Below are 25,594 nucleotides of genomic sequence, written 5' to 3'. Positions count from 1 at the left end.
TTAACTGGGATTAACTGGTTTAATTGGGATTAGTGAGAAAGGTACTAAATATATTTCTTTCCCTCTAATATTATTCTTAAAAAGGCAAATTGAATTCAGGGCTTTATGTTTGCCTTTACAGGTATTCACCAGAGAAAAAGTGTGCAGCATTCAGTCAATTTGAGATAAAGCACAGAGCACCCACTCCTGGATGTGGGTCACCATGCAACTAAGGAATTTAACTGCCACCTAGTGGCAACCTATGCTTGTCATAGCGAGGCAGCCAAGAATACCAGGCCTGCAGGTGCAGGTGCCGCAAACCAAACCTTGTGAAGATAAAATCTATCAAATATCACATGTATTCACTCCTATTTGTGAAGGTTATTGCCAAATCAGTGTGATACGCGAAGTCAAGACCATTTTTCAGTGATCCCCACCTTCCTCCCTCATCCCTGTCATCCTGGGACAGTCTGTGAATTCCTCCTGTTTCCACATCCCCAGGGTAAACTATTAGGGCACAGTTTACTGATGGCAAGCTACTTATCTGTATCCCCCTGAGGGTCTGTGAGAATCCTGACCAGGGGCAGGGATTTGTCTAATTCACCTTTCTATCCTAAGGACCTAGCACGTGGCCTGACCCAGAGGAGGTATTCAGTGAAATGTTTGTTGAATGAACATGAGTGAATGCTTTTGAACCAAACTTATCACTCTGTATGATTCAGGTCAGGATTAAGCAGCAGTTTATTTGAATACTCTAGTAAACATTTTGGAGGGGTGGTGGAGGAATGGAGGAGCTTCTCAGGGAAGTGCCCAGGGCAAGGCAGGGGCCTGGGCAACCGGCCTGCTCACAGGGCAGTGGATGCTCGGAACTTCTGGGTCAAACAAAACACAGCAGCCGTGAGAGCCGTGCACTGACGGGCCAAGAGTTTCACACTCAGGTCGTGGTAGCCTCTCTCACAGGTCAGCCTAGCAGCCTCTACGAACTGATGGTAGGCGCACACCACGTCCCTCAGGTTCCCTGCTGCTTCCCTGTGCCGAGTGGAACAGCGGCTGCAGTCTGTGAACTGGAAGCACAGGCCGGCCAGCTGGACCAGGTGCTGGAAGGTGTCCCGCACGGCACCCTGCATCTCTTCGGGGGACTGGTCCATTCTGATCACATGTTGACAGCTCGCCAGGAGCTTCTGGGAACCCATGCAGAGGCGGCTCCGGCTTTCTGAAAAGTGCCAGGTGCACTTCTCTGGGGGATGTTTGTTCCCATTCCCCCAGGAAGCTTCTAAAATATCTTGTAATTCCAGTAAGCTCTCTGTGAGTTGGCTAAAGCCCTCCGGGGTGCTGGCAGGGGCAGCTCTCAGCTGTCTCAGGGCCCTGGAGCAGTATTCTGGCCAGATGTGGCTATTCCTCGACAGGGGCTCCGCACTGCAGCTGCGGGCCCGGGCAGGCCTCCAGGGGAGGGCCAGCCGGCTTCCTGCAGAGGGCGGCGACGTGAGGGGGGCAGTGGGGTGTGCTTCCAAGGCCCGGTCTTCTTCCTCTGCTTCTGGCTGCAGGCCACGGAAGCACGTGGCATAGGAGAACTGGCAGCTGCACTGCTCCATCCCAATCCTGGGGGCCATTGTCTCATTCACACCCACAAACCCCAAAGATGTGGCCATCCTGAGACTGGCAGAAACTTTAGGATGGCTTTCTGGGGCAAAGCACAGGAAAGACTTCTCAGCAGGAAGGCAGACACTAGGACTTTTGTCTTTGTTTTCTGACAGTGAACAATGGTTTGAACCTTCTAAGTGGGGCTCCTTTGGGGGACCCGGTAGTGGCTTTGGCAGAGAAGGAGATGGATTAAAACAGATCTGCTGAGGAGTGTCCCGAGAGGCTGTCTCTTCCCCTATCGTGTGGTTAAGTGGCTCTGCCTTGACCCCCTCCAGAGGGAAGGCTGATGGAATGGTCTGGTCCCCAAGCAAGAAATTGGGGTCTAAATCCAGCTCTTCCAATAGTTTTTGCTCTTGGGCCTGGCAGGCTTGGCCTGGGGTTTCTCTGCTTTGTCCTTGGGGACCCGTGGGGGAATGTGGCAGGATCTGCTCAGTTCCTCTTACAGGAGTCTTCAAGGAGAGGGAGGTTCTCATTCCACCAGCTGGAGCATTGACACCAATAGTCTGTGGCACAGCATTCGACAGGTCACTCTTGGAGTCACTTGAATCTTTCCCAGATTCATCATGAAATAAATTGGTGCTGTTTTTGTTTGTAACTTCTCCATCATGTCCCAGAGATAGCTGTCCTTGTTGTTCCTCTTCTGTAGGGAAAGAAGCCATCTTCTCTCCCGAATTTACCCCACGTTCACCACTTCCAGGCCTGACTAGAGGAGGAGACAACAAAGGCTCTGTGTATTTGGGGGCAGTTTCTTGCATAGGATTTGTAAACAAAGATCCCAGTCCTGTTTCCAATTGGACCCCTCCCAACTCTAGTGTGTCTGCTTGAGAGACCTTATGTGGCCCTGGGCTGACGGTCAGGCAGACTCTATTTGGGTCTGGGTCAGCACTAGAGAGGGAGGAGTTGCTGTCCCCTAGCTCTAGGGTGAGTTCTTTGGGGACACTGGCATCCGAGTGTTGAAGTGGAGACAAGGCATGGGAAGGCTCTGCCTGAGCAGTATCTAAGCCAGATGAGCCTGGGCTGGAACAGTGAGGGGTGCTGGCTGGAGAACTGGCAACAGTGGCAGTCAGGGGGGCAACCCCAGAACTATCTTTATGGTTGGGGTCAATCCGGAGGCGAATGGCAGAAATAGAAGACACTCGAGAGTCGATAACTGACTTGGTTTCCATGGTCTCGGGCTCCATCTCCATGACTCGGGAGGCTGGGTTTTTGCTCTTGGTCTGCCTCAAGGGACCCAGCAGCCCCAGGGCCTTGGTCTCCAGGAGGCCAGGCTCACCTTGCATGTCCTGCAGAGAGGACACAGTTGGGGAGGGTGCTCCGAGGGCCAGATAGGGCTCCCTGTCGTAGTAGCACACATCATCCACACTCTCCAGGGAGGCTGATGGCACCAGGGGAAAGGAGACCTGACAAGTGTAGTCAGTCTGTAGGAAAGACCTTCTTTTTCTCAGGGTCTTGGCATACTTCTTCACCCCTCCCCTTCTGCTTGGTTCTCTTCCATCTGGCCCAGGATTCAGGCTGTCCTCACAGATGCAAGTGCTAGCCTTATGCTGTAAGCTTGTGGCACTGGGTTCTGCAGCAGACACAGCTCTGGCCCCTAAGAATCAAGAAAGGGAAGAGTATGTGAAAAGCAGAAAAATAAAGAGACTTATAGAGGTTGGACCCAGGACTCAGGGTTGCCTGGGTTCAGATCCTGGCTGGATTGGGTAACCTTGGGCAGATTAAAGCTTGATCTCCTCAATTTGCTCATCTAACAGTTGGGGATAATAACTGTGGGAGACATTTTTTGGTTCTTCATTGCCCACGATGCATGTCATTGTCTTTGGGTCATAGTACCCCAACTTCCTTTCAGGGAACAAAATCTCCCCAGTGCTTACTGTCTGCTAGAACTCTTCATGAAGGTGCCCTACCCGCAGTCAGCCAAGTAGCCAGATTTATGACCTAGAAAGTCAGATACAAATTTCCTAGAATTTGCGTATTAATTTAAAAAATAATAATAATAAAAGTCGAGCCCATCCTTTGCAGCTACAGTATCCTGACAGTGAAGAAATGATGAGAAATCCTGTCACCCAGTCTCCAGGCCTGGTTACTACCTGTGTCTAAACCAGCTCTTCACCTTTGCTGGAAATTCTATAAGCTATCAGACATCCTTCTAACACTCTTGATTGGTGCTTATGTCAACCCAAGTCAGTCAGTACCAGCGGTATCAGTAGCACTGGCCTACTGTGCTGGTTCAATGGACCGGTGCTTATCAAGCTCCCAGAACAAGGCCTGTGCTAACAGTGGTTCAGTGACGGGAGCTGCTACCACTACTGTAGTTATTGTCACTACATGTCTGAGGATTCCGAGGGAGCTTTCTCTTGACAAAAAGTGTCATGACTCAGTCTCAAGTGTGCAGGGTTTTGTGCATACCAGGATGGACCTTTCTTTTTTTTTTTTTTTTTTAATGTTTTTAAAATTTATTTTTTTGAGAGAGAGTGCAAGCTGGGGAGGGGCAGAGAGAGGGGGACCAAGGATCCGAAGCAGGCTCTGACAGCAGCGAGCCCAACGTGGAGCTCAACCCATGAACCATGATATCAACCTGAGCCAAAGTCTGACGCTCAACCCAGGCACCCCCAGGATGGACCCTTCTGAGAGAGAAGCACTTTGTGATGAAGTCTAGGGAATAAGCCAGAAGGAATCAGGTACATAGTATAGCACTTGAGAATCAGAGGGCTCTTATCCTCAGATCAGCAGTTTCCAGTCTGGCTGCATCTTATTAAAAACGTTATCAACTCTAGGCTGCTCTTCAGGCCTCTTTAATCAGAATCTCAGAGGCTACAACCTAAGAAGCTGTGGTATTTAAACCAGGTCCCTTGGGTAATTATGATGCCCACTCATGTTTTAGAGCTGCTGCCCTAGGCCACCTATAGCCATTCACCAAGGGCATTTCTGAGGCCTAAAAAGGGAGAGACTCCCACAGTGAATCAGGGCTCAGACCAGAACCCAGCACCTTTTTGGCTCCTTGTGAAAAAAAGGGAATGTCCAGTATGGACTTTATTTCCCTGGCTAGATTCCTATATGGGAAGGCCTTGACTGATGGTCTCTGTTGTGCCCCCATTTTGAACCCTGCACAATGGCTGGCCCAGCTGGGCAAAGCTGGGGGCATGGATGGCAGTTGGCTGGGTTCTTTGGAGAACAGTGCAAATCTGCTCATAAGTTTCTCCTTCTTTATGGGCACAGCCAATTAATGAACTCAGGGTAGATGGTAGAGAATTTGTTTACTCATTTAGCAAAACTGCCAGGTACTATGTGCTGGGGACCCAGGGGTGAGTGTATAACATACAGTCCCTATACTCTGAGGAGTTCTTGGTTTAGTAAGGAAGAGAAATATCAACACAAAAGTCACACGAATAAATATACAATTACAGGCAGTGCTAAGTGCAAGCAGGAAGCACCCAGGGTGCTATGAAAACACATGAAAGGGATGGGGAGACCTGCCCCAGTCTTGGCGCAGTCTGGTTGACGTTTCCCAGAGGAAGTGAATTTCTACGTGGGGCCTGATAGATGGGTAGGCACTTGTAGCCAAAGATCAGGGTGAGGAGTGTTTCAGGCGGAAGGAGCAGCACGTGTAAAGGCCAGAGGTAGGAAAGAACTTGGCACTTTTAAAGAACGGTAAGGAGGTCTGTGTGGCAGGTATGCAGAAAGAGGGCTCAGGAGGAAGGAGACAGAAAGGGACCATGTCACAGAGGACCTGGAGGGGCCTCACAGGGGCTGCTAAGGAGCTGGCCTTTCTCCCACAAGCAACGGGAAAGCACTAGAGGGCAGGAAGCAACAGGAAAGGGCTGACCCAGAAATAAATGAGCTGCAGCTTCCCCAGCTCCTAGTGAGTGACTCATCATCAGTGTCTGCGTGCTATTCTCTAATTTTTTCCCTTCAGTATATGGTGTGTGCAACTGTGTGTGTGTGTGCGCGCGCGCACGTGTGTCCTATAAGGATCTCACATCAACTCAGGAAGTCACTCTATGTGGAACTGGAAAGAAACATGACCAACAGATCCCCAGCCTTTTCTTACGTCTGAGTCCCTTAAGGGGCCACCAACAGCCTATCAGGTTCTTCTTACTTCAAAGCCCCATTTAATACAGAGTCAGGGTCAATAATGACACAGCCACTTTGCCTCCGCTGAGAACTCCTGTCAAACCCTTTTCAATACAAATTTTGTCCATCTCACAAGGCCCAGCACATCTGCCACCTCTTCTGGGAAGCCTTTCCTGATTCCCACTGTTGAATTGGTGCCTCCCATCTCTGCTGGCCCACAGTTCCCCGAACCTCCCTTGTACCCCTGACTTGAAGTTAGGACACATATAATTTGGTCCGCTGAGCCCGGGTGGGCCTTCTCAAACAAGGACAAGGAGCATGCTTCAAGTTTGGTCCCTGCCCCTGCTGGGTATTCAGAAGCCGCCTGGAGTCTGTGCAGACCTGCTGGGGAGGGCTCACCTGAGAGGGCGTCTGGGGGTGTGAGCTTGTCGGCTGCGTCATAGTACTCCTCATCTGAGCTGCCATCCTCAAAGGCCAGAGGCAGGTGTGGGCCCAGGGCTTCCAGAGTGGAGCTGGGCTGGGCCTCCATCCAGCCCTGCTGACCCCAGGCTGCCAGGCCCCCACCCTGCCGGGAAGCTGTGCTCTCTGAGCTGTCGCTCTGGTGGCTGGCCAGGGAGACACTGGAGCACAGGCTATAGTAGTCTGTCCGACTGTCCTCATATAGCCTGGGGTCCAGCCTGACCGCACTCAGTTCTGGTCCCCAACTGAAAGTCTCAGGAGCGGGACTCTCAGAAAACTCAGTCTTCTGGCATGGAGGGTTGGCTCTCTGGGCCAGGTCCAGGAGACAGAGGAAGCCACTGGTTTCAATACTGCTTCTCTCCTCTTGGCTGTTGGAATCAAGACTCTCTGGGAAGCCCGGCGAGCTAGAGTGGAAGAAGCCAGACCTGCTGGAGGAGCAAGTGTCCAAGTCATCCTCTTCTAGGGCATCCATGGATTCACTGGAGCCACTGGTCCTGCAGCCTCGGCTCTCAGTGTTGGCTGAGTCGGATGCCTCGGACTCAGCACTATCTGTCATGCTGCTGGCCCCGGAGGTGCTCGGGCCCCTCCTGGCCACCTCAGGTGTGGGGCTGTCCCCAGGAGGCTGCTCCTCTTTTATGAGTGGTCTGCAGGGGCCCAGCTTCAGCAGGTGTCTGTCGGAGAGAGGCTCCAGCACGCAGTCCACTTCAGAGGACTCCTCAGAGTCGCTGCACGCCCTGGATTCATAGCCTGTAACACAAGGGACACCGGGGGTTATATTCAGGAACTGGCAGAGGCTTGTGTCCTCCCACCCTTAACCTGCCTGCCCTCCAATTCTCCAGGGTGGCTGGCCCAGATCACGCTGTACTGGCTGACACAGGACCTGTGGGTCTCCAGATTCCATGTTCTCCCCACACATCAGGGATCCTTTCCCACATCTACCTGAACTGCCTAATGGGGACAGGGTTACTTCTGAGGAGAGCTATGTGTTCATGGAAGCACGGAGGGTATGTGGCTGGATTTCACTTTGCTACAGGCAGCATCACCTAGGTTCGCTAAGCCCCTCCTCAAATCCCAGCCCTGTCCTGTCTGGGCATCAAAATCAGATGGGGAATCATATTTAAAAAATAAAACAGATCCTTGGCCCTATCCCTGATGTAATAAGTCAAATATCTAGGGAGTGGGGGCTGAGAATCTGTATTCTTAGCAACTTTTTTGTGGGATTCTGAGGTGGATAGGCTGGCACCATTTTGAAGCCCGGCCTTGGGGACCCCGTGGTGCTATGGAGCTTTTAGGGCGGTGAAAACCCAGCTAGCTGCTGGTACTCAGGAAGGATTCATGGTTGGAAGGATGGGGGCATTGAGCCAGGCCTCCAATCTCTCTTCTACCATTAGCCTCCAGAATGATCTTTCTCAAAACTTCTCTCTGTTCACATCACACTCTACTTAAACCCCCTCCATGGCATCCTCTGCCTACAGGGAAGAGTCTAAGCTCTCCCACGGGTTAAGGCCTCTCACAGAGCGGCCCCAATTCCTCCTCAGCCTGGTCACCCCCTCACAGTGTGGCCCCAACCCCTCCTCAACAGCCTGGTCATCCCCTGAAGGCTTCACATGCTCCAGCCACTATAGAGAGCTTCAACAGATCATGACCTTGCCCTTGGTGTCATGCACCTGCCCCAGCAGTACTCCCTCCCGCCAGCAGACCTTCGCAATTGCTGCCACTCTGCATTGTGTACCTGATTAGACTCTAAGGTATCATCCCATGTTCATAAACTGTGTTAAAACCAAAACAACAAGTACCAAAAACTCATCACTTCCTAATTATTTTTTACTTCATCTTACTATCATCTGATCTCTCGAGATTATTTATGTCTATTTGATCCAAATGGAGGAATGCTATATAATGTTATGCTACTGAGTATCTCTTCCCATCTCCACATTCAGTGACATCATATTGGTAGCCTGGAATTAGCTGTAGTGGGAGTGTTACAACATTTATCAGCAAACCAGTGGGAAAATGCTGCATCAATAGTGCTGAAGCAAAAGACTGATAGAAACTGAGAGCTGGCCTGGGAGACTGATCATCTTATCTGGCCTCCACTACCTCATTTCTTATATATGATTTCGACTCCCTTCTATATCCAGGTATCCCCTTTTTCTAAACATGTAAGGTTGAGAATTTCTATTATAATTCAAGAAAATGTAGAAGAGCACATACACATGGAATAAAAAACGGTCATCTATACTTTCTGAATAAATGAGTGACATGTTTTTTGCCAGTAAATAAAGACAAAATACAGTGGATTTTGGAGACGATTTTAGGAAATACTACAGGGAATCGGAGACCTTCAATAGCATATCTTGGCTTTCAGGGACTCTCAGATACATATAGAAAACTTCTCCGTTTAGGACTTTAGAAAAACCAACTGTTCACCAGGAAATAAATGGAAAAATAGCTCTCATCCACTTGGGTGGAAGTCTCAGCTCAACTCAATTCATCCCCTTCCCTTAAGGCTATGAAAAGGGCCTGTCCTTACTGGAGCAAGCCTCACCTTCTTCAGCAGATACCCGGTGCACCTGTTGTTTGTTTCCTGGCCAGAGGAAAATGGAGGTAACTGGGTCAACAAACAGCCTGTAGTACCCAGCAATCAGGCAGGCTAGGTCTTTTGCACTGTTGGATTCCAGCAGCAACGTCAGAACCTTTGAAGTTAAAGAGAGTTCTTAGATAAAGGGCCAAGGGATAGTGGCCTCAGTCTGAAGACTGACAACAAGGCCATGTGGGGGGTCAGTGAGAGATTCCAAGTAAATCCAGCCATGGCCCACAGGCAGGCCTCCTGGTATCTCATATTCTCACCTGCAAGACTTGAAATAAGCATACATGCACACATACACACAACCACACATACATGTACACACACACTCACTTACACACAGTGGGTTCCTCCCATTGAATCTCTATGAGGTCTCCTGCCTCTTCATCCCCTAGTCCAGCCTCCCCATCCCAACAACCCCACCCCACCCTGACCATTCATACAGTGAGGCCCCTTCAAGACCTGACCTGGAAAATGAAAAGGAGAGCAAATGGAGAAGGAAGAAGAGGGTGATGAGAAAAATGAAGCACCACCCTTGAGCCCGTCAGAATTAAAGCAAAGGAAGGCAGGGTAAATGTAGGACCTTCCAGAGAGGCCCAGGAAGTACCCCGCATCATTTATCCATTTTAATTGCTGCCACTCAAAACTCTTGGGCAGCCATTTGGGTCCCATACATGAGATAAAATTGTGTGGTGCTCTCATCTAAGTTTCTGAACCCGTCAGGAAAGTATATAGTCCAAGCTCAGTTTACACACAAAAATTATCTTAGGACCCTCCCAAGAAAACACACCATGTTCATTATTTTCCTTTTGATGGTACAGGATGGACAACTCATCCTCTTAAGCAAATGCTGGATATTAGACTTTGTTAATATCTATACTCTCATAAACTACCCTAGAATAATTTAGCCCCAAATTACAGAAGTTGGATTCAAAATTTCTTCCCCATGCATTACCTTGACATCCTGAAGATACACTTTGACCATGCTCACTTTCTCAGATTCTTCTGTCAGCTCTACACGGCTGATGTTTGCAAACTCTGCCAGTGTGGACATGATGTTGAGTTTGCTACTGATAATTTGGCTAATCCCATACTTGGCTCCAACTAGAAGGGCAATGTAGGATTCTCTATCCTGTAACTGCATTAGGGTGGAAGAGGAATTAGTTTTCATTCACAAGCTAGTGAAAACACATTGCACATGTAAGACATGATATCCCTCTTGGCCAACTCCTTGATTTTGATTTCAGGTCCTCCCTCGCCACCTCTTTCCTAGACTACTAAATTAGGCAATAGCCTAATCTGGGCCCCATTGACAGCTAAATTAAGTATAAATATATCTCCCACAAGACCCTTCACAATAGAGAGCCAGACCATCGGGCTGTTGCCTGTTCCACAAACACAACCTGTGCTTTCACACCCATGTGCCAATATTCATGCTGTGTCCCAGTGAAATCCTGACCCCTCTTTAAAAGAATCCATCAAAAAGTAAAATAAAATAAAATAAAATAAAATAAAATAAAATAAAATAAAATAAAACAAAATAAAATAAAAAATAAATAAAAGACTCCATCAAAACCTACTGCCTATGGAAAACATCCGCTTGATCTGTCTCCTCAAGCCAGAGTAGTCCGTTTCCTCCATGTCGTTCCCACCCCACAGCCTCTGCACAGCTCTGATAGCACTGAGCTGTGACTTCTTACCATAATTATTTGTTTTCAAGTGTTGTATTCAGGTTCCCTGGGAGTCCCTAGTGTCCAGCAAGCATCCTAAGCCAGTTCAATGTGGCTGGCTTCTTCTCCCATTACCAGTTCTTACCTTAGGTAGGACAAGTAAAGGGAGACTGGGGACAGGAACTTGGCAGCTGGGAGAGGACAGGATTGGCCCATGGGAAAAGTAAAGTTGTACCTTTAAGCCTTCCTTTCTGTGGATCTAGTCTCCTTTCCAACCTTTTGTCACCTACTCGTACAAAGACTCAACTATTTTTCCCCTCCCCTATCGGATGCTCTTCCTTTCTGTCAAAACATTGATTCCTTTTTTCCACCTACATTGTTAGGTCAGCAATCTGATTAATCTGACCCATCATTGTAAATGACTGAGAAGCACACCAAATATACCGAAAGGAGCTTTGTTTATATATATATATATGTATATATGTGTATATATATATATATACACACACACATATATATGTATATGTATATATATGTGTATATATGTATATATAAGTACATATACATTTATATATGTACATAAATCTCTAATTGGCAAATTGTGTGGTTTTGTGCTGGAGGGTTCTGGGGCTGCCTAAGTGCAGTGGGGGAGAGTTCCCGTAAGAGGCAGCCCACCAGTCACAGACTGCTGAAAAGCACAGAGCACCAGGCCCAGGCTCCAAAAAGAAAGCTGGGGGAGGAATGAGTAACAAAGGAGACGGCTCTTTTGCTTCTCTTTTCCCTTCTCAGATCCACCCGTAGTTCTTCCCTTATGAACAATCAGGGCCACAGCCTGGCAGTCAATCATACATTTTCATATTTCTTTCATGCTTTCCAATTCTTCCACTTCGCCTTTATATACCCAAAGTGCCAGAGTAAACTCGTCCATTTCCCTCCCCTCAGAATGCCTTTCCTCCTTACTGAAATCTGGTCAATCCAACCTTCTCGCTTTTTCCTAATCCGTCCTTCTTCCCATACTCAACCAGAAGCCAGCGGCGGTACCCTCTGCCTTCAAACTCCACAGCAGTAGTCCTGTGCCTTTCTCATTGCCTCTTTTGTCTGTTGGGTACTTTGTTTCATCGTTTGAGGGTGGAAATCATGGTTTTTTGAGTTCTGCCTCCCCCAGCATCTGCCAGAGGGCTGGCACCAAGCATGATACACACTCCCCAATGGTGTCATATTTCACTTCCCAAACAAATACCTGACAGGTACTCAGGAATTTTAGGCCAAAAGATACACTGATCTTCAGAGGACCTCTAAGTTCCCTTCTAAGAGTAGAGATCTGCATTTCTGTCATACGTACCATTAGAGTAGCATTAAAGATTTTTCCACCATACGTCTTGAGTTCCCCAAGGATCTGTAGATAATTTAAACGAAGCTGGGCAGCAGAAATAAGTTGCTTAAATAGGAGGAAACAAAGACTTAAATTAGAGTTATTCACTTGCCTAAAATCCACACAATGTTGAAAATGCTTTCCCTGAGGTTTCACAACAGACATCTGGGGGAGGGGAAGGGTTGGTGTCATCAGAGGCCACAACATTACCTTCTGTCGGGGTTCCAGCAAATTCTGGTTCCTCTTCATGTGGAAGCTAATGGCTTTCTTGATGTCTTTGCCTTTCATGTTTCGGAGTAAAGTTGGAGATATAAAGTTCTCTATTCCCCAGTCCTTCCTGCCATGAGATATCGGAGACACCATTTTTACAGTGCACCCGGCTCTAATGAAGAGCATAATTACACTTCATTCAGGAACTTAGTGTTCCCAGAACACTGCAATTATGAGCGTCTTTCTCAACAGAAGAATCTACATGTATACATAAGTGTGTGTAAATGTACATAAAATGCATTTATAACTTTATGTATTAAATATCATATATTTATATATATTTAATACGCAGGCACTCTCTCCACAAAAATCCCAGCCATTCAGGAACTAAGCCCCACTTATCTTTCTGGGAGTTTGTTGCTTTTGGTGTGGTATGATATTCTGTTAATCAGAAGAGATCTCAATCTTTTTTTTTTTATTATAATACATATCAGAAATACTGATCACATATGTATAATACATTCTCACACAGCACCTGTGAATCCTTGAGGTTATGCTTCAGAATGGTGCCAGCCTAACAGCCTCAAAATTCTCCAACAAACTGGATAAGAATACAGATCCTCAGGTCTCATTCCCTAGAGATTTAACCCAGTATTTCAGGAATAGGGTCAAGGATATGTTTTATGTTTTAATTATGATTCCCCATTTGATTTTGATGCCCAGACAGGACACAGTTGAGATTTGGTGAATGGCTTAGCAAACCTGGGAGATGCTTCCCAGAGAAAAATGAAAACTTAGCCTACGAACCAGGACGTGTTGGAATCCCACGACTTGAAACTGCTCTAATAGGAATATAATACCACACAACTGGTTCACACAAGATTAATTTCCAAGGCATTTCTGCCCTCAGAAGAGCTTTACACTGATGTTGTCAACGGATATCCCAAGACATTCTCTCAGGAACTGGGAATCTACAAAGGGATCCTGTGTCATTCTATCTGCAGTTGGCTTCTGCCCCCAAGTGCGCAGCCAGATTCTGACATCTGGGGGAGCTGGGCTGGGTCCGAGACAGTGGGGAGGGAAATGGATGGAAAGACAACAGACAGATGGGCAGGTTGGTAAGTATCATCTTTCTGTGGACTCTGGCCATCCTGGCCAGGGGCCAGCCAAGTTATAAATGCAGCCCAGCTGCTGTTGACGGCACATAGAAGTCGCCTGCCACTCACTCTATGTACTTCAAAGAGATCTTCTGCGGCTGGGCACATGCGTAGATCCGCTCCTGGATGTGCAGGGCTGCGAGCCGGAGCGCGGAGCTACATTTCATTTCTACCGCAAAGCGCTCCTGGAGCACATCACTGCAGCTCTAGAAGAGATTACATCAGAGGAATTGGGAAACGAGAATACATGGATTGTGTTCCTAGTTCTTTCAGGCGAAAGGCTCTGAGACCCGGCTCTGCCAATTCTTGCCTATGTGACCTTGGTTGACTTACTAAGACTCTGAACATTGGTGTCTTCTCATTGCTAAATGTAGTCAAGTCTACCTTACGCTGTTTCTGTGAGGTTTAAATGAGATAACGTATGAAAGGAGGCATAAGGACACAGCATTACACAAATATAAACTAGTTTTGGTATTATTTGCTGCCATCATTTCTGTAAGATTTGGGCAAGTTAATTCATCTAGTTTGAGTTACCTCATTGGTACAATGGCAATACCTTGGAAATGATTCTTTTTTCATCAGCAGAAAAATGACATGATACATCTCACCCAAGCAGGCAAAGTAGGGGGAACACCAGGCTAAGGGTCAAGGAACCAATTTTTGGCTCTGCCATCAAATGCATGGTCCGGGAAAATCATGTGAGCTTCCCAAGACTCCTTTTCATCGTTTCTAAAATAAGGCTTTGGGGCGCCTGGGTGGCGCAGTCGGTTAAGCGTCCGACTTCAGCCAGGTCACGATCTCGCGGTCCGTGAGTTCGAGCCCCGCGTCGGGCTCTGGGCTGATGGCTCAGAGCCTGGAGCCTGTTTCCGATTCTGTGTCTCCCTCTCTCTCTGCCCCTCCCCCGTTCATGCTCTGTCTCTCTCTGTCCCAAAAAATAAATAAATGTTGAAAAAAAATAAAATAAAATAAAATAAGGCTTTGAAGGGGAGCCTGTGTGGTTCAGTCAGTTGAGCATCCAACTCTTGATTTCGGCTCAGGTCATGATCTCACGGTTAATGGGATCAAGCCCTGTGTCAGGCTCTGTACTGACAGCACAGAGCCTGCTTAGGATGCTCTCTCTCCCCAATCTCTCTGCCTCTCCCCCATGCACACTCACTTTCCCTCTCAAAAATAAATAAACGTTTTAAAAAACTAAATAAGGCTTTGAAGCACTAATGCCACTCGAAGCAATAAAAAACTGTAGCTCTAAATGTTAGTAGAAAATGTATCATCCACATTGAGGGCTAAGCCTAAATTTCATTAATACGCAGCAAATATCCTAAGACAGCAACTATTCTGAAGGATAATCAAGCCTATTCTTCAGATAAAGATAATCCCTACCAGGGAGTTGCTTAACTGCCTTAAGCTCATGTTCAAAATCACCCAATGTGCCATCTTTGAGAAAAACCACTGTTATTTTAGGAAGGGCAGATCCAGTCACCTGCAGGTAGAGGTATTCAAAGGCCACAGGATCTTCTTTCAGGAGGTCCAGGGGGTCCTTGGGAACAAAACACACCCTGAAGAGGCAGCGGTAGTCATGTGACTCCTCCCTTTCTACCACCTGCAATGGGTAAAGGGACATAGTTAATCCTCTAACTGCCTTTGTTCTCACAGCTATTTCACAAAGTAACTTAAAAAAAAAAAAAAAAAGGAGATAATGAAAGTCCTCAGAGATTTCAATTTTAGTGTTTCCCAAAACAGCTGCAGACCTTTGCTCTTGACTTTCCCATGGGTATAAAATGTAAAAGGCTCAAAAGAACAAAGTTTCCCACTGACCCCATCAAATTGTTCTCCTTTCCAAAAGAAATATACTTCCAGTCTCCTATATGCCCCTTCAGAGACTGTGTGTGTGTGTGTGTGTGTGTGTGTGTGTGTGTGTGTTTCTATATATGTGTATTATTTTATTTTCCACAAATAATAGTATAGTATACATTGTTATATTATGCACCTCACTTTTTTTTTCTACTTCAACTATCTTGGGGATTTCATTTGATTTTCTTTTTCAATGCTAATGGAACAGACATGTTAAAAAGTTGGTATGACAAATCACTGAAAGGCTGAAAGACTGATTGGTACAGACAGACTATGCCCTGCCAATCCATCAGGGACCAGCTTAGGGGTAAGTCTCAGAAAAAGGGCTTAGACCCAGTAAGAAATGCTTCTCTGACTTTTCAAAGATCATCAGAGCTGGAAGCAAAAGATGGGGCTCTATTGGTTTCATTACCTTGAGTAAGTCAACTTATCTTCTTTTTTGAGTTTATTTATTCATTTCAAGAAAGACAGAGAGAGCAAATGGGGGACGGGCCAAGAGAGAGGGAGAGAGAGAATCCCAAGCAGGCTCCACACTGTCAGAGCAGAGCCCAGTGCTGTGCTCGAACTCACAAACCAGGAGATCATGACTGGAGCCGAAACTGAGTCAGATGCTGAACTGAGTGAGCCACCCAGGTACCCCAGTCATCTTATCTTTCTAAGTCACTATCTCCACATCTGCAAAATGGGACCCCACATACTTCATATGAAAATCAGTCCTGATTTTTGCCCTGTTATCCCCAGGCTGAGTGAGGGCATGAGAAAGTGCTGATGTGCTGAGCCCTATCCCAAAGATTCTGGCTGAGTTGTGTAGCTTGCCCAGCCCGGCTCTCCTCACAAGGAGCAGGTATACCTGCTGGATAAGTTCCTCCTCATGCAGTAGGTGCAGCCGTGAGATGTTGTACTGCTCTTCCAGGGCCAGTGCAAAGTACTCCATGCTTCGGATGGACAGCTTCTCCTTCACAGTGAGGATGATGTCCTGCCAGGCACAGAGAGACATAAGAGTCACCCAAAGAGCAGGCTGGCCCTCGTGCTCAGGCACAGAGCAGGGAGGACCTCCTTGACCTTTTCTCTGCCCCTCGGTGCAGCTGGGGAGAAAAAAGCCTGTGCTGGCTGGGTCCACTGCCAACTCAGGCAGCTGAATCTTCCCAGGCTACATAAGGGACTTCTCATCACCCCTCATGGCCCTACACCCACTGCTCCCCTCTCTTCGGGGCTCCAGCACATCCATACAGTCATCCTCTCTTGTTTCGTGGAAGGCTGAAGCCATGTACTGGAGGCTCATGCCTCTCTTCAAGGTCTCTGGATTCATACTCTCGCTGGAGTCTGCAATTTCAACTGCTAACCAGACAGAATCCCACCACCTACCCAGCTCTGCAACTGGGAAATCAATCTAACATTTCTGAACCTCAGTTTCTTCCTGCAAAATGGATAATGATGCCTCTGTCTCAGAGTGGCTGGTAGGGTGGAATGATAATTACTGCTGAACCATTAGAGTTGCCATGCCACATTCCTCTCCTTCATTCACTACAGTGGCCCTATGTTATCACAAGGTCTTTGCTACCACAAGGCATTCACACATGCTGTTCCCTCTGCCTGGCACACTTTTCCCATCACTCCTCACAAAGCTGTTTCCCTCTTTTTGGAGATGCCTTCTCTGGTCACTGTATCTAAATATGATTGACCCTTCCCTTCTCTGTCCCAAGATCCTGTTTATTTCCCTCATCAATATTTAATATTTGCTTCAATAACAGCTATGTTCTTTAGTAAGAGACAGTATAATAAAGTTAAGTGAATGGGTTCTAGACCCATACCACCACTACTAATTGTGTGTCCCTGGTTAAATTCTTTATTCTGCCTGAATGGTACCTAGCAGATGGCAAGTGTTCAGTACATGCTAGCCGCTAATATGTGTTTTCTTGTTTACTGTCTTTCACCCACTAGATGGTAAACTCCTTAGAATATGAACCCTGCCTCTCTTGTGCTCCACTAGATCTCCAAAGCCTGGGATTCAGTAACGTTCAATAAACCTTTACTCAATGAATCAATAATCATCACAGACTCATTAGAGATGTCCTGCCAAAAGCTCAGGTTTAGTAAGTGCCAAAACTGCAGGTGCTACCTGCTAGTCTGAATCCTCTTTCTACTTGCTCCATCACCCTCCATAACTCACCAGTGAGACCAAGTCCTGAATAATCCATCTAACTCAACATTAATCTAATGCCTGCTTTGCACTGGCCTTGATGGAGAGGCTGTCTCTTGACTCTGTCTCCCTCTCCATCCTCCAATGTCTACTGTGCCTTGAGCTCACACATTTCTCCACCTTACAGAGTGGTATGCTAGTGATCATCTTACTATCCATCTGACCTCCACCTTGCATCTAGAGCAGAGGTCGGCAAATCGCAGCCCATAGGTCAAATCCAGCCCACTGCTTGGTTTTGTAATTAAAGTTATATGGGAACACAGCCATGTCTGTTTGCTACAATGGCAGAGTTGAGGAACTGTGACAGAGACCCTACAGCCTGTAAAACCTAAAATATTTACTGTTTGGCCTTTTACAGAAAAAGTTTGCTGACCCCTGATCTACAGGGAGTTGTCTAAACCTTGTGCTGTGTACTGATTATGCTCTCTTGCTCAAGAATATTCAGGGATACCCTCCCCCACCCCATGGCCCACTAGGCCAAATCCAAACTCCTCAGCTTAATATTCAAAGCTCTCCAGTATCGGGTGCCACTTCTCCCACTTGATCTTCTGCTGCCTCTTCCAATGCACTCTGCTCACAAGCCCTGTCCTCTTGTCCAAAGTTCCCAACTTTGGGTCTTTGTAGATGCCATTCCCCATTCCCCGTGGATGCTGTCTTCACACACTGCTCATGGCCTATTCCTGTCAAAAGTCTGTCTATCTTTCCAAGTCAGCCTCCCTGGAGGTTTTCCCTTGCCCTCCAGCTGGCAGGTCTCTGTGCCCCGCAGCCTTACCACACCATTTAAAAAAATTTTTTTTTAAATGTTTTTATTTATTTTTGAAGGAGAGAGAGAGAGAGACAGAGCATGAACGGGGGAGGAACAGAGAGAGAGGAAGACATAGAATTCAAAGCAAGCTCCAGGCTCTAAGCTGTCAGCACAGATCGATGTGGGGATCAAACCCATGAACTGAGATCATGACCTAAGCCAAAGTCGGACGCTTAGCCGACTGAGCCACCCAGGTGCCCCTACCACACCATTTTTATGTCCCACTGTCATGACCCTGAGCACACTGCACCTGCCTCGGTTCACACTGAGTTAGCCCCAGGTCTCCTCTCCTCCCCCCCCCCCCCCCAGGCCCCACGCCATGTCTCTGGGCTCCTTTTGGGTGTGACACTGAGGAATTTGTTTCTTTATCCCTGACAGCTCTTTGGCACACAAATGTTCACTGGGTGGAATGATATATTATTTTTCTAGACTTAGAGAAAGTGGGTTTTCTAAGGTAAAAGCTTTGCTCCCCTTTGTAAGGGAGCCAGGAAAAAAAGTTCATGTCAATCATGAACTGACAGTAAATTTTTTTTTTTTGACCCACAGGATTTGTTTGTATCTTCCCTCATGCCTCTCTGTCATAAAGAACTAAAAGACTTGCTTTTAAAATTTTGGTTACTACAGAGAAAGTAAAATTAACCAGTATTCTGCCAGCTAAATCCTTGCTCATTTCCCCAACTCTGTCTATCTATCATCTTGGATCTAATTCCTTTGTGGTGTGTGCTTTTATTATAAATCATCTCAAAGTCTTTTTGGCCACCAAAGCGGGGCTCACTCTAAATAAGTCATTCTCTTCCATTCCAGTGCACTTCTTTTAATGTTTATTTATTTACTTTGAGAGAGAAAGAAAGAGAGAGAGAATCCTGAGCAGGCTCCATGCTGTCAGCACGGAGCCCAATGCGAGGTTCGATCCCATGAACCATGAGATCATGACCCGAGCTGAAATCAAGAGTTGGACGCTTAACCAACGGAGCCACCCAGGCACCCAATTCCAATGCTTTTTTTTTTTAATGTTTTTATTTATTTTTGAAGGAGAGAGAGACAGAGCATGAGTGGGGAGGAGCAGAGAGAGAGGGAGACACAGAATTCTAAGCAGACTCCGGGCTCTAAGCTGTCAGCACAGAGCCCGATGCGGGGCTCGAACTCACGAACTGTGAAATCATGACCTGAGCCAAAGTCGGACACTAAACCAACTGAGCCACAAGGCGCCCCCCCCCCATTCCAATGCTTTTAGATCAAAGATGACAGGAGTAGAAACCTTGTCTAATTCGTTAGCAAAACTTTGGTGCAGAATGGTAGCGTGGCAAGCTCTGATGCAGGGTTCAGAAATAAACCAAGTTTGAAGCCAGTTATGAGCTAGTTGACCCTGACAATTTGGGCATCTCTTGGGCCTGTGTTATCATGTGCAAATGGGGATAATACTCATCACTTTACAACGTTACTGGAGGCATTAAAGGAGACAGTACACAAGGAAGTGCCCAGGAAAGCAGACATGTGGTAAACACATAACAAATCCATTCCTCCCTCCTCTTCCTCCTCTGAGTGTGGTCTTCCCCAGTGCAGAGAGGCTTTCTCCAGCTTCTCCTCAGTCATGTTGACAAGAATTGGATAGGGCATTTGGAGCAGCTCTAGGAATTGCCAAAGGAAGGTGACAGAGAGGAACACTGGCTGTATGCACATATGTGTGCATGGGGGGGGGTACATGTGTGTGAGTGTGTGTGTACGTGCGTATGTCTTGGCTACTGTATGTATAGCTGCCCACCTGAACCCCCTTTGTTTGCTTCTTCACTGGAGCCTCACTCTAACACCATTTACTCTCTTGTTCAGAAACTGTTGTGCCATCCCTTACTCTCTATGAATGTCACTCAACGCCCTCCCCAGCCAGCCTGCGCCCTCTCTCACTCCTCCTAAAAGAAAATGGCCAGTGGTCCAGTGTCATTGGATGGATTACTACTTCCTGGGCAATGCCTGTCTTATTGGCTCTCTGCATTAGTACATGTGCATTAGTACTCCCAACCCCTGCCAACAGTCGTGTCCCCACCTTCCCTTACTGAATTCTTGACTGCCCTTCAAAGCTTAGCTCAGGTCCAGCTGTTTTTTTGCAAAGCCTTCTCTGACGGGAAGGAGGAGATGGTGCTCTTTCCCTTGCAAGCAGAGTGCTTCCTTGTCCCTCTCTTTGCAGACCTTATTTCATCCTGCCCGGGACCTGGGAGCTCCTTGAATGTCCAACCTCCCTCAACTAGACTACAAGCTTCTGGAAGACAAAACCACACTTTACCTAGTCTGTACACCCCTCCCTGCCCCCCCCAGAGCACCTCCTCCCACCCATCCTCATACGGAGGAGCCTGTCAAAAAGAAGTTGAACTGACTTCACCCCAGAACAGAATATGCAGACTCTTGGGCCCACTCTGACATACTGCTTGAGTCTTTGGCTGCACTAGTCTTTTGGGTAGCAAATGGGGTCACATACAAGAGGCAGGGAGCCCAGTGATTAAGGGTGAAGGCTTACAAGTTGTAATAGGACCTTGGGTACTTCATCCCTCTGATCCCGGATTTCCTCCCCTGGAAGATAGTGATAAAAATACATCTTGCTGGGTGGTTGTACAACTAATGAGATAACACGGTGCTTGGCTTATTATAGGTGCCCAGACCGTGACGGTTGTAAGAGCACCAAGACAGCTTCAGGGCAAGATGCCCGGGGGTCCTGGGAGCCAGCAAATTCTCCTTGGGAAAAAGACTCAGATTTACTCTAAATACCTTCACAGTTGTGTTTGCCTCAAACTTGAAAGCTTTGGTCTGTCCATTCTCCAAGTACAGCTTGAGCACGTTGGGCATACACAGCAGAGAATTACCCTAGAAAACACAAAAGTAGTGTTGAAACTGGCCCTTCCTGGGGCGCCTGGGTGGCGCAGTCGGTTAAGCGGCCGACTTCAGCTCAGGTCACGATCTTGCAGTCCGTGAGTTCGAGCCCCGCGTCAGGCTCTGGGCTGATGGCTCAGAGCCTGGAGCCTGTTTCCGATTCTGTGTCTCCCTCTCTCTCTGCCCCTCCCCCCTTCATGCTCTGTCTCTCTCTGTCTCAAAAATAAATAAACATTAAAAAAATTTAAAAAAGAAAAAAAAAAAGAAACTGGCCCTTCCTCTCCCCTGGGTGTGACTAGTCCTCAGCTCCCCTGGCCCTGCTTGGTGCGGAGAGCAGGATCCTCCTTAGCCTCCTCACCAGGACGTGGGCTGCTTCTTGGCATTTGGAGATTTCTCCAATGGACCAGGTCTATGTCACACAGAGACAGGCACGCTTCGTTCACTAGAAGTGTCAGACGTGAGAGGGTGGAGAGGAGTGAGCCCTGCCGTGAGCATACTGATGGCACTGCATGAGCCTGAATAAGGCCCCACGGCCATCAGCTGCCACTTCAGTATCTTTGGTTGCTAGCCTTATGGGATACAGCTTAATAAGTCAGATGACAAGCATGCACACTCTCCAAGACAGCCTTCCCTTGGGGAAGCTGGGGGGCTGAATGGGGTGGGAAACTACCTCAGAGTGCCCCCCCATTTTCCTGCTGCATTCCCAAAGGGCAGAGGGCTGCTCCCCACCTTCACTCATCCCAACCATCGCCCAGGACTTGCAGAATCTCCCAAGGGATTCTGCCACACCTGGAGGGTTGTTTTTGGGAAGGAGGCACAGGAATAATCTGTGTTTGGTAACCCCAAGCCAGCCAGAATCCCTGCAGTGGGACAAGGCAAGGGAATGATCCCTTTGGGCTCAAGAATCCCCCCAGGACTAGCTAGTCTCATAAAAAAGGGACAGCTGAGTGTTTAGCTGTAAATAAAGAGGGCCCTTGGGGTTGGTGTCCTTCCAGAATCAGTGAACAAGCAGTTCTAGAGTCCCTAAGATCTGAGCTAAAATTGCTCCTAGGTATAATCTCTGCAAAGAGTTTGGGTATAAAGCCCACCCGGGTAGAGAAGCTTATCATCTTTTTGCAAAACAAAACAAAACAAAATAAAACAAAACAAAACATCCCAAAAAACTGACAGTCTACTTCAGAGGAGAATTATGTATCTTCTGAATATAAGGGCACTTGTATCTTTTCGGTAAGACGCACACTCATCAGTCTCTATAACTTTAAAAAAGACACAGTATTTTTATGGAGGAAAAAGAGATGAGTTCAGATCCCCATGCTGTGTCACAATCAGGGAGGAGGGATTTCAAACTGCTTGCTCTGTGATCACCTCACTTCTCTGGTTTCGGGTGTTTAGGATGACCTTCACTTCGGATTTCCCAAGGGCAAAATTTCTTCCTTGAGATTTTATTATTTGGGACTTACAAAAAATACCTCCATAACAGCATCACATAACTACCACCATTTACTTTTCTCTAAGGTTTCTTTCAATTTTTATCTATACCTGTAAATCAGTTTTAGAGAGCTGCAGTAATGGAACATGCACAGTTTCTATTTTCACTTTTTATTCAACACGTATTTCATATACACTTTTTTAAAAAAATATTTTCATTTATTTTTGAGCAAGGGAGGGGCAGAGAGAGAGGGAGATACAGAATCTGAGCAAGGCTCCAGGCTCTGAGCTGTCAGCACAGAGCCTGATGCGGGGCTTGAACTCACAGACCGTGAGATCATGACCTGAGCTGAAGTCGGACGCTCAACCGACTGAGCCACCCAGGCGCCCCTCATATACACTTTTTAATGTGGATTTAATGTTTATCATTTTAATGGACTTAAAATCTTCTATTGATTTGAAATACCAGAATTGATTGAACCATTCCTCGGCCCTAGACATTTAACATTCTTTCCAATTTTTTTCTATTTTATTTATTTGTTAAAAAAATTTTTTTAATGTTTATTCATTTTTGAGAGAGAGAGAGAGCATGAGAGGGGAAGGGGCAGACAGAGAGAGGGAGACACAGAATCTGAAGCAGGCTCCAGGCTCTGAGCTGTTAGCACAGAGCCCGACGCGGGGCTTGAACCCACAGACTGGACCGCAAGATCATGACCTGAGCTGAAGTCAGACACTTAACCAAATGAGCCACCCAGGCGTCCCTAATTTTTTTCTATTTTAAATATCAGTACTATAGATATCTTTAAACACATGGATTTAAAAAATTTTTTTTTTCAACGTTTATTCATTTTTGGGACAGAGAGAGACAGAGCATGAACGGGGGAGGAGCAGAGAGAGAGGGAGACACAGAATCGGAAACAGGTTCCAGGCTCCGAGCCATCAGCCTAGAGCCTGACGCGGGGCTCGAACTCACGGACCGCGAGATCGTGACCTGGCTGAAGTCGGACGCTTAACCGACTGCGCCACCCAGGCGCCCCTAAACACATGGATTTTAATTTGAATTATTTTATAGACTAAATTAATAGCAATGTGAACCTTTGGCCACTTTTTATGGCATTCATTATGCTTTGTTTCTTCTCCCACACAAAAAAGATGAAACCAATGTACAAAGCTACCAGTTAGTGCATGACTGTGGCTTTCTCAGCATCAGGACTTCCATTTTTTTTTCTTTATTTGTCAAACCTGCCCACACCTGGTCTTAACCATTGGCAAAGTTAAGCATTTTGCAAATGTTAGCTTACTATTTAAAATTTTTCTGGTGTCTTATCCTGCTTTCAGGAGGAAAGGTTAACAACCAATTTTATCATCTTTTAAACATTTGAAAGGATCAGTAGGTAGGTCACAGTGATGAACTCTCACTGGTTTTGCTATCTCTGCCTTACGTGGCTGATACAGAAACTTGGTGCTCTGACCCGCAAGTCTCCCCAGAGACACCTTTTTAGAACCCTCTTTCTCTAAACTCCCACCCTTACCAAAATTCTGAACCAGTTTTTGTAGCCAGTTCAGGTCAAACCTGTCTTTACCTGGTCTTCTCACAGTACCAGCAAGCAGGGAATGGGAGCCATTTTAACACAGGATCCAGGTGATCGGGTTCACATCCACAGAACCTTTATTCTCTACCTGTTCCGTGAACTGGTTCTAGCCCCTACTTCTCATCACTGTGTATTACTCCTAAAAATACACACTGAATCTAAATTTAATTTGCTAGAGAGGTTCAATCCATTTCCACCAGCACGGACACACAGAGGGGTGCCTGGATGGCTCAGTCAGTTAAATGCCTGACTTCAGTTCAGGTCATGATCTCACTGCTCGTGAGTTTGAGCCCCGCATCAGGCTCTGGGGCCACAGCTCAGAGCCTGGAGCCTGCTTCGGATTCTGTGTCTCCTTCTCTCTGCCCCTCCCCCACTCATGCTCTGTCTCTCTTTCTCTCAAAAACAAACATTAAAAAATTTTTTTAAAAACCACACACAGAGATAAAAAATGGCTGCATGACAGGATCTCAGGCCTTTTCTAATGCATGAAGCCTCCCACTGGCCCCTTCATGAACAAATCCACCTTCCACTCTCAGGTCTAATGAAGGTGTGGTCTGTTAAGTAGCAGGCAAGGTAGAAAATAAGTGTTCTGCAGAGGTGAACCAGTTCACCCGGAACCCTTTGTTAAAATGGCCACCCCTCTCCATGTGCAGGTCTCTATGGCGAGAAGACCAGACAAGGACAAGCTCTGACTTGAAAGTTTCAAAATCTAATATTGATTGCTGAATGCAGAATGGCAATAGTTTCAGGCCATTGGGAAGAAAATGTGTAAACTATGAATAAGTCTTTTATCCAACAGCCCACATTAAAAACATAAACTCCACCAATATTTTCCTTTACAAATTTGTCCTCCCCTAATCCTGGATCTCTCCGTATCAAAAAGGACTAGATGGTATGTTAGAATGGAAAATAAAAGGACTGAAGTCACACAGACCTGGGCTCTTATATCTTCTTGCTATGTGATCTGAGAGGTTAATTGTCTTAAACTCTCAGCTTCTGCTTCCTCTTGTGTTAAAATACCTCCTTTGCAGGGTATTGTGATGACCAAGGATTATGTATCCAAAAAGTTTAGATTCACATAATAGAAGTTAAACACATAATGGGCTCTTGGGGGAAAAGAAAGCCAATCAATCCCCACCACTACCATCACTAATCAATATCAACCTTTAGAGGGAACACTAAGTTTGAAGGTTCAAAATAAGAAATTAGTATTTGCAGTCTGTTGACATTTCATGGGCAAGAGAATGGAGACACAGAACAAAAGAAAGCCACACCCAGTGCTTCTCTCCCTGGCTTCTCTCCCTGTCCGTGGTCTGCAGGCATCTTAGGGTGCTCAGAACCTCTAGCAAACCCACTGCACTCCCCTGGTATCCTCTCTGGGCTGCAAGATTCCAGTGTCTCAAGAAGGTAGGTGCCAGGAGGTAGCTCACCAGCTTCATGCAGAGTAATTTCAACCCCCTAACTAGTGACGCACCTGGCTGTGTCCACTGACAAGCACTTCCTCAGCAAAGTGCACCTTCACAGGGTTGGTCTTTAGCCGAGCTCTCTTCTCCTCAGTCAGGAAGGATGACTTGGGGACTCCCTGCAAAACATTAACATGACACATTTTAGAACAGGACTTTTGTAAAAGTCATTACACGTCTTCTCATTTCTTAAAAACAAAAGCAAAACCTCTGACAGCTGTTGAGGACTCAATGAAAACCCACAGAGAAG

The 25,594-nt window shown here is 46.7% G+C and overlaps 1 protein-coding gene across 1 annotated transcript in view; it reads right to left on the bottom strand.

Moving 5' to 3' along the window:
• Window positions 1-634: 634 nt before the first annotated feature.
• Window positions 635-25,594, bottom strand: part of FRMPD1 (FERM and PDZ domain containing 1) — a 49,455-nt gene continuing 24,495 nt past the window's right edge. Inside the window, exons 5-15 of the mRNA XM_030293277.2 lie at window positions 25,356-25,463; window positions 20,760-20,855; window positions 15,848-15,973; window positions 14,627-14,746; window positions 13,216-13,352; window positions 11,990-12,116; window positions 11,750-11,845; window positions 9,693-9,875; window positions 8,699-8,846; window positions 6,091-6,897; window positions 635-3,211 (exon numbers count right to left, since the gene is read on the bottom strand). Coding sequence (XP_030149137.1) covers window positions 825-3,211; window positions 6,091-6,897; window positions 8,699-8,846; window positions 9,693-9,875; window positions 11,750-11,845; window positions 11,990-12,116; window positions 13,216-13,352; window positions 14,627-14,746; window positions 15,848-15,973; window positions 20,760-20,855; window positions 25,356-25,463 — 4,335 coding nt within the window. The 3' untranslated portion in view covers window positions 635-824. The remainder of the gene's footprint in view (window positions 3,212-6,090; window positions 6,898-8,698; window positions 8,847-9,692; window positions 9,876-11,749; window positions 11,846-11,989; window positions 12,117-13,215; window positions 13,353-14,626; window positions 14,747-15,847; window positions 15,974-20,759; window positions 20,856-25,355; window positions 25,464-25,594) is intronic.

This window comes from Lynx canadensis, chromosome D4 (assembly GCF_007474595.2).
Source record: "Lynx canadensis isolate LIC74 chromosome D4, mLynCan4.pri.v2, whole genome shotgun sequence".
In the NCBI taxonomy this organism is placed as follows: Eukaryota; Metazoa; Chordata; class Mammalia; order Carnivora; family Felidae; genus Lynx; species Lynx canadensis.
Note: the sequence above shows the minus strand (reverse complement) of the source record. Positions and strands in the feature narration are given on the sequence as shown.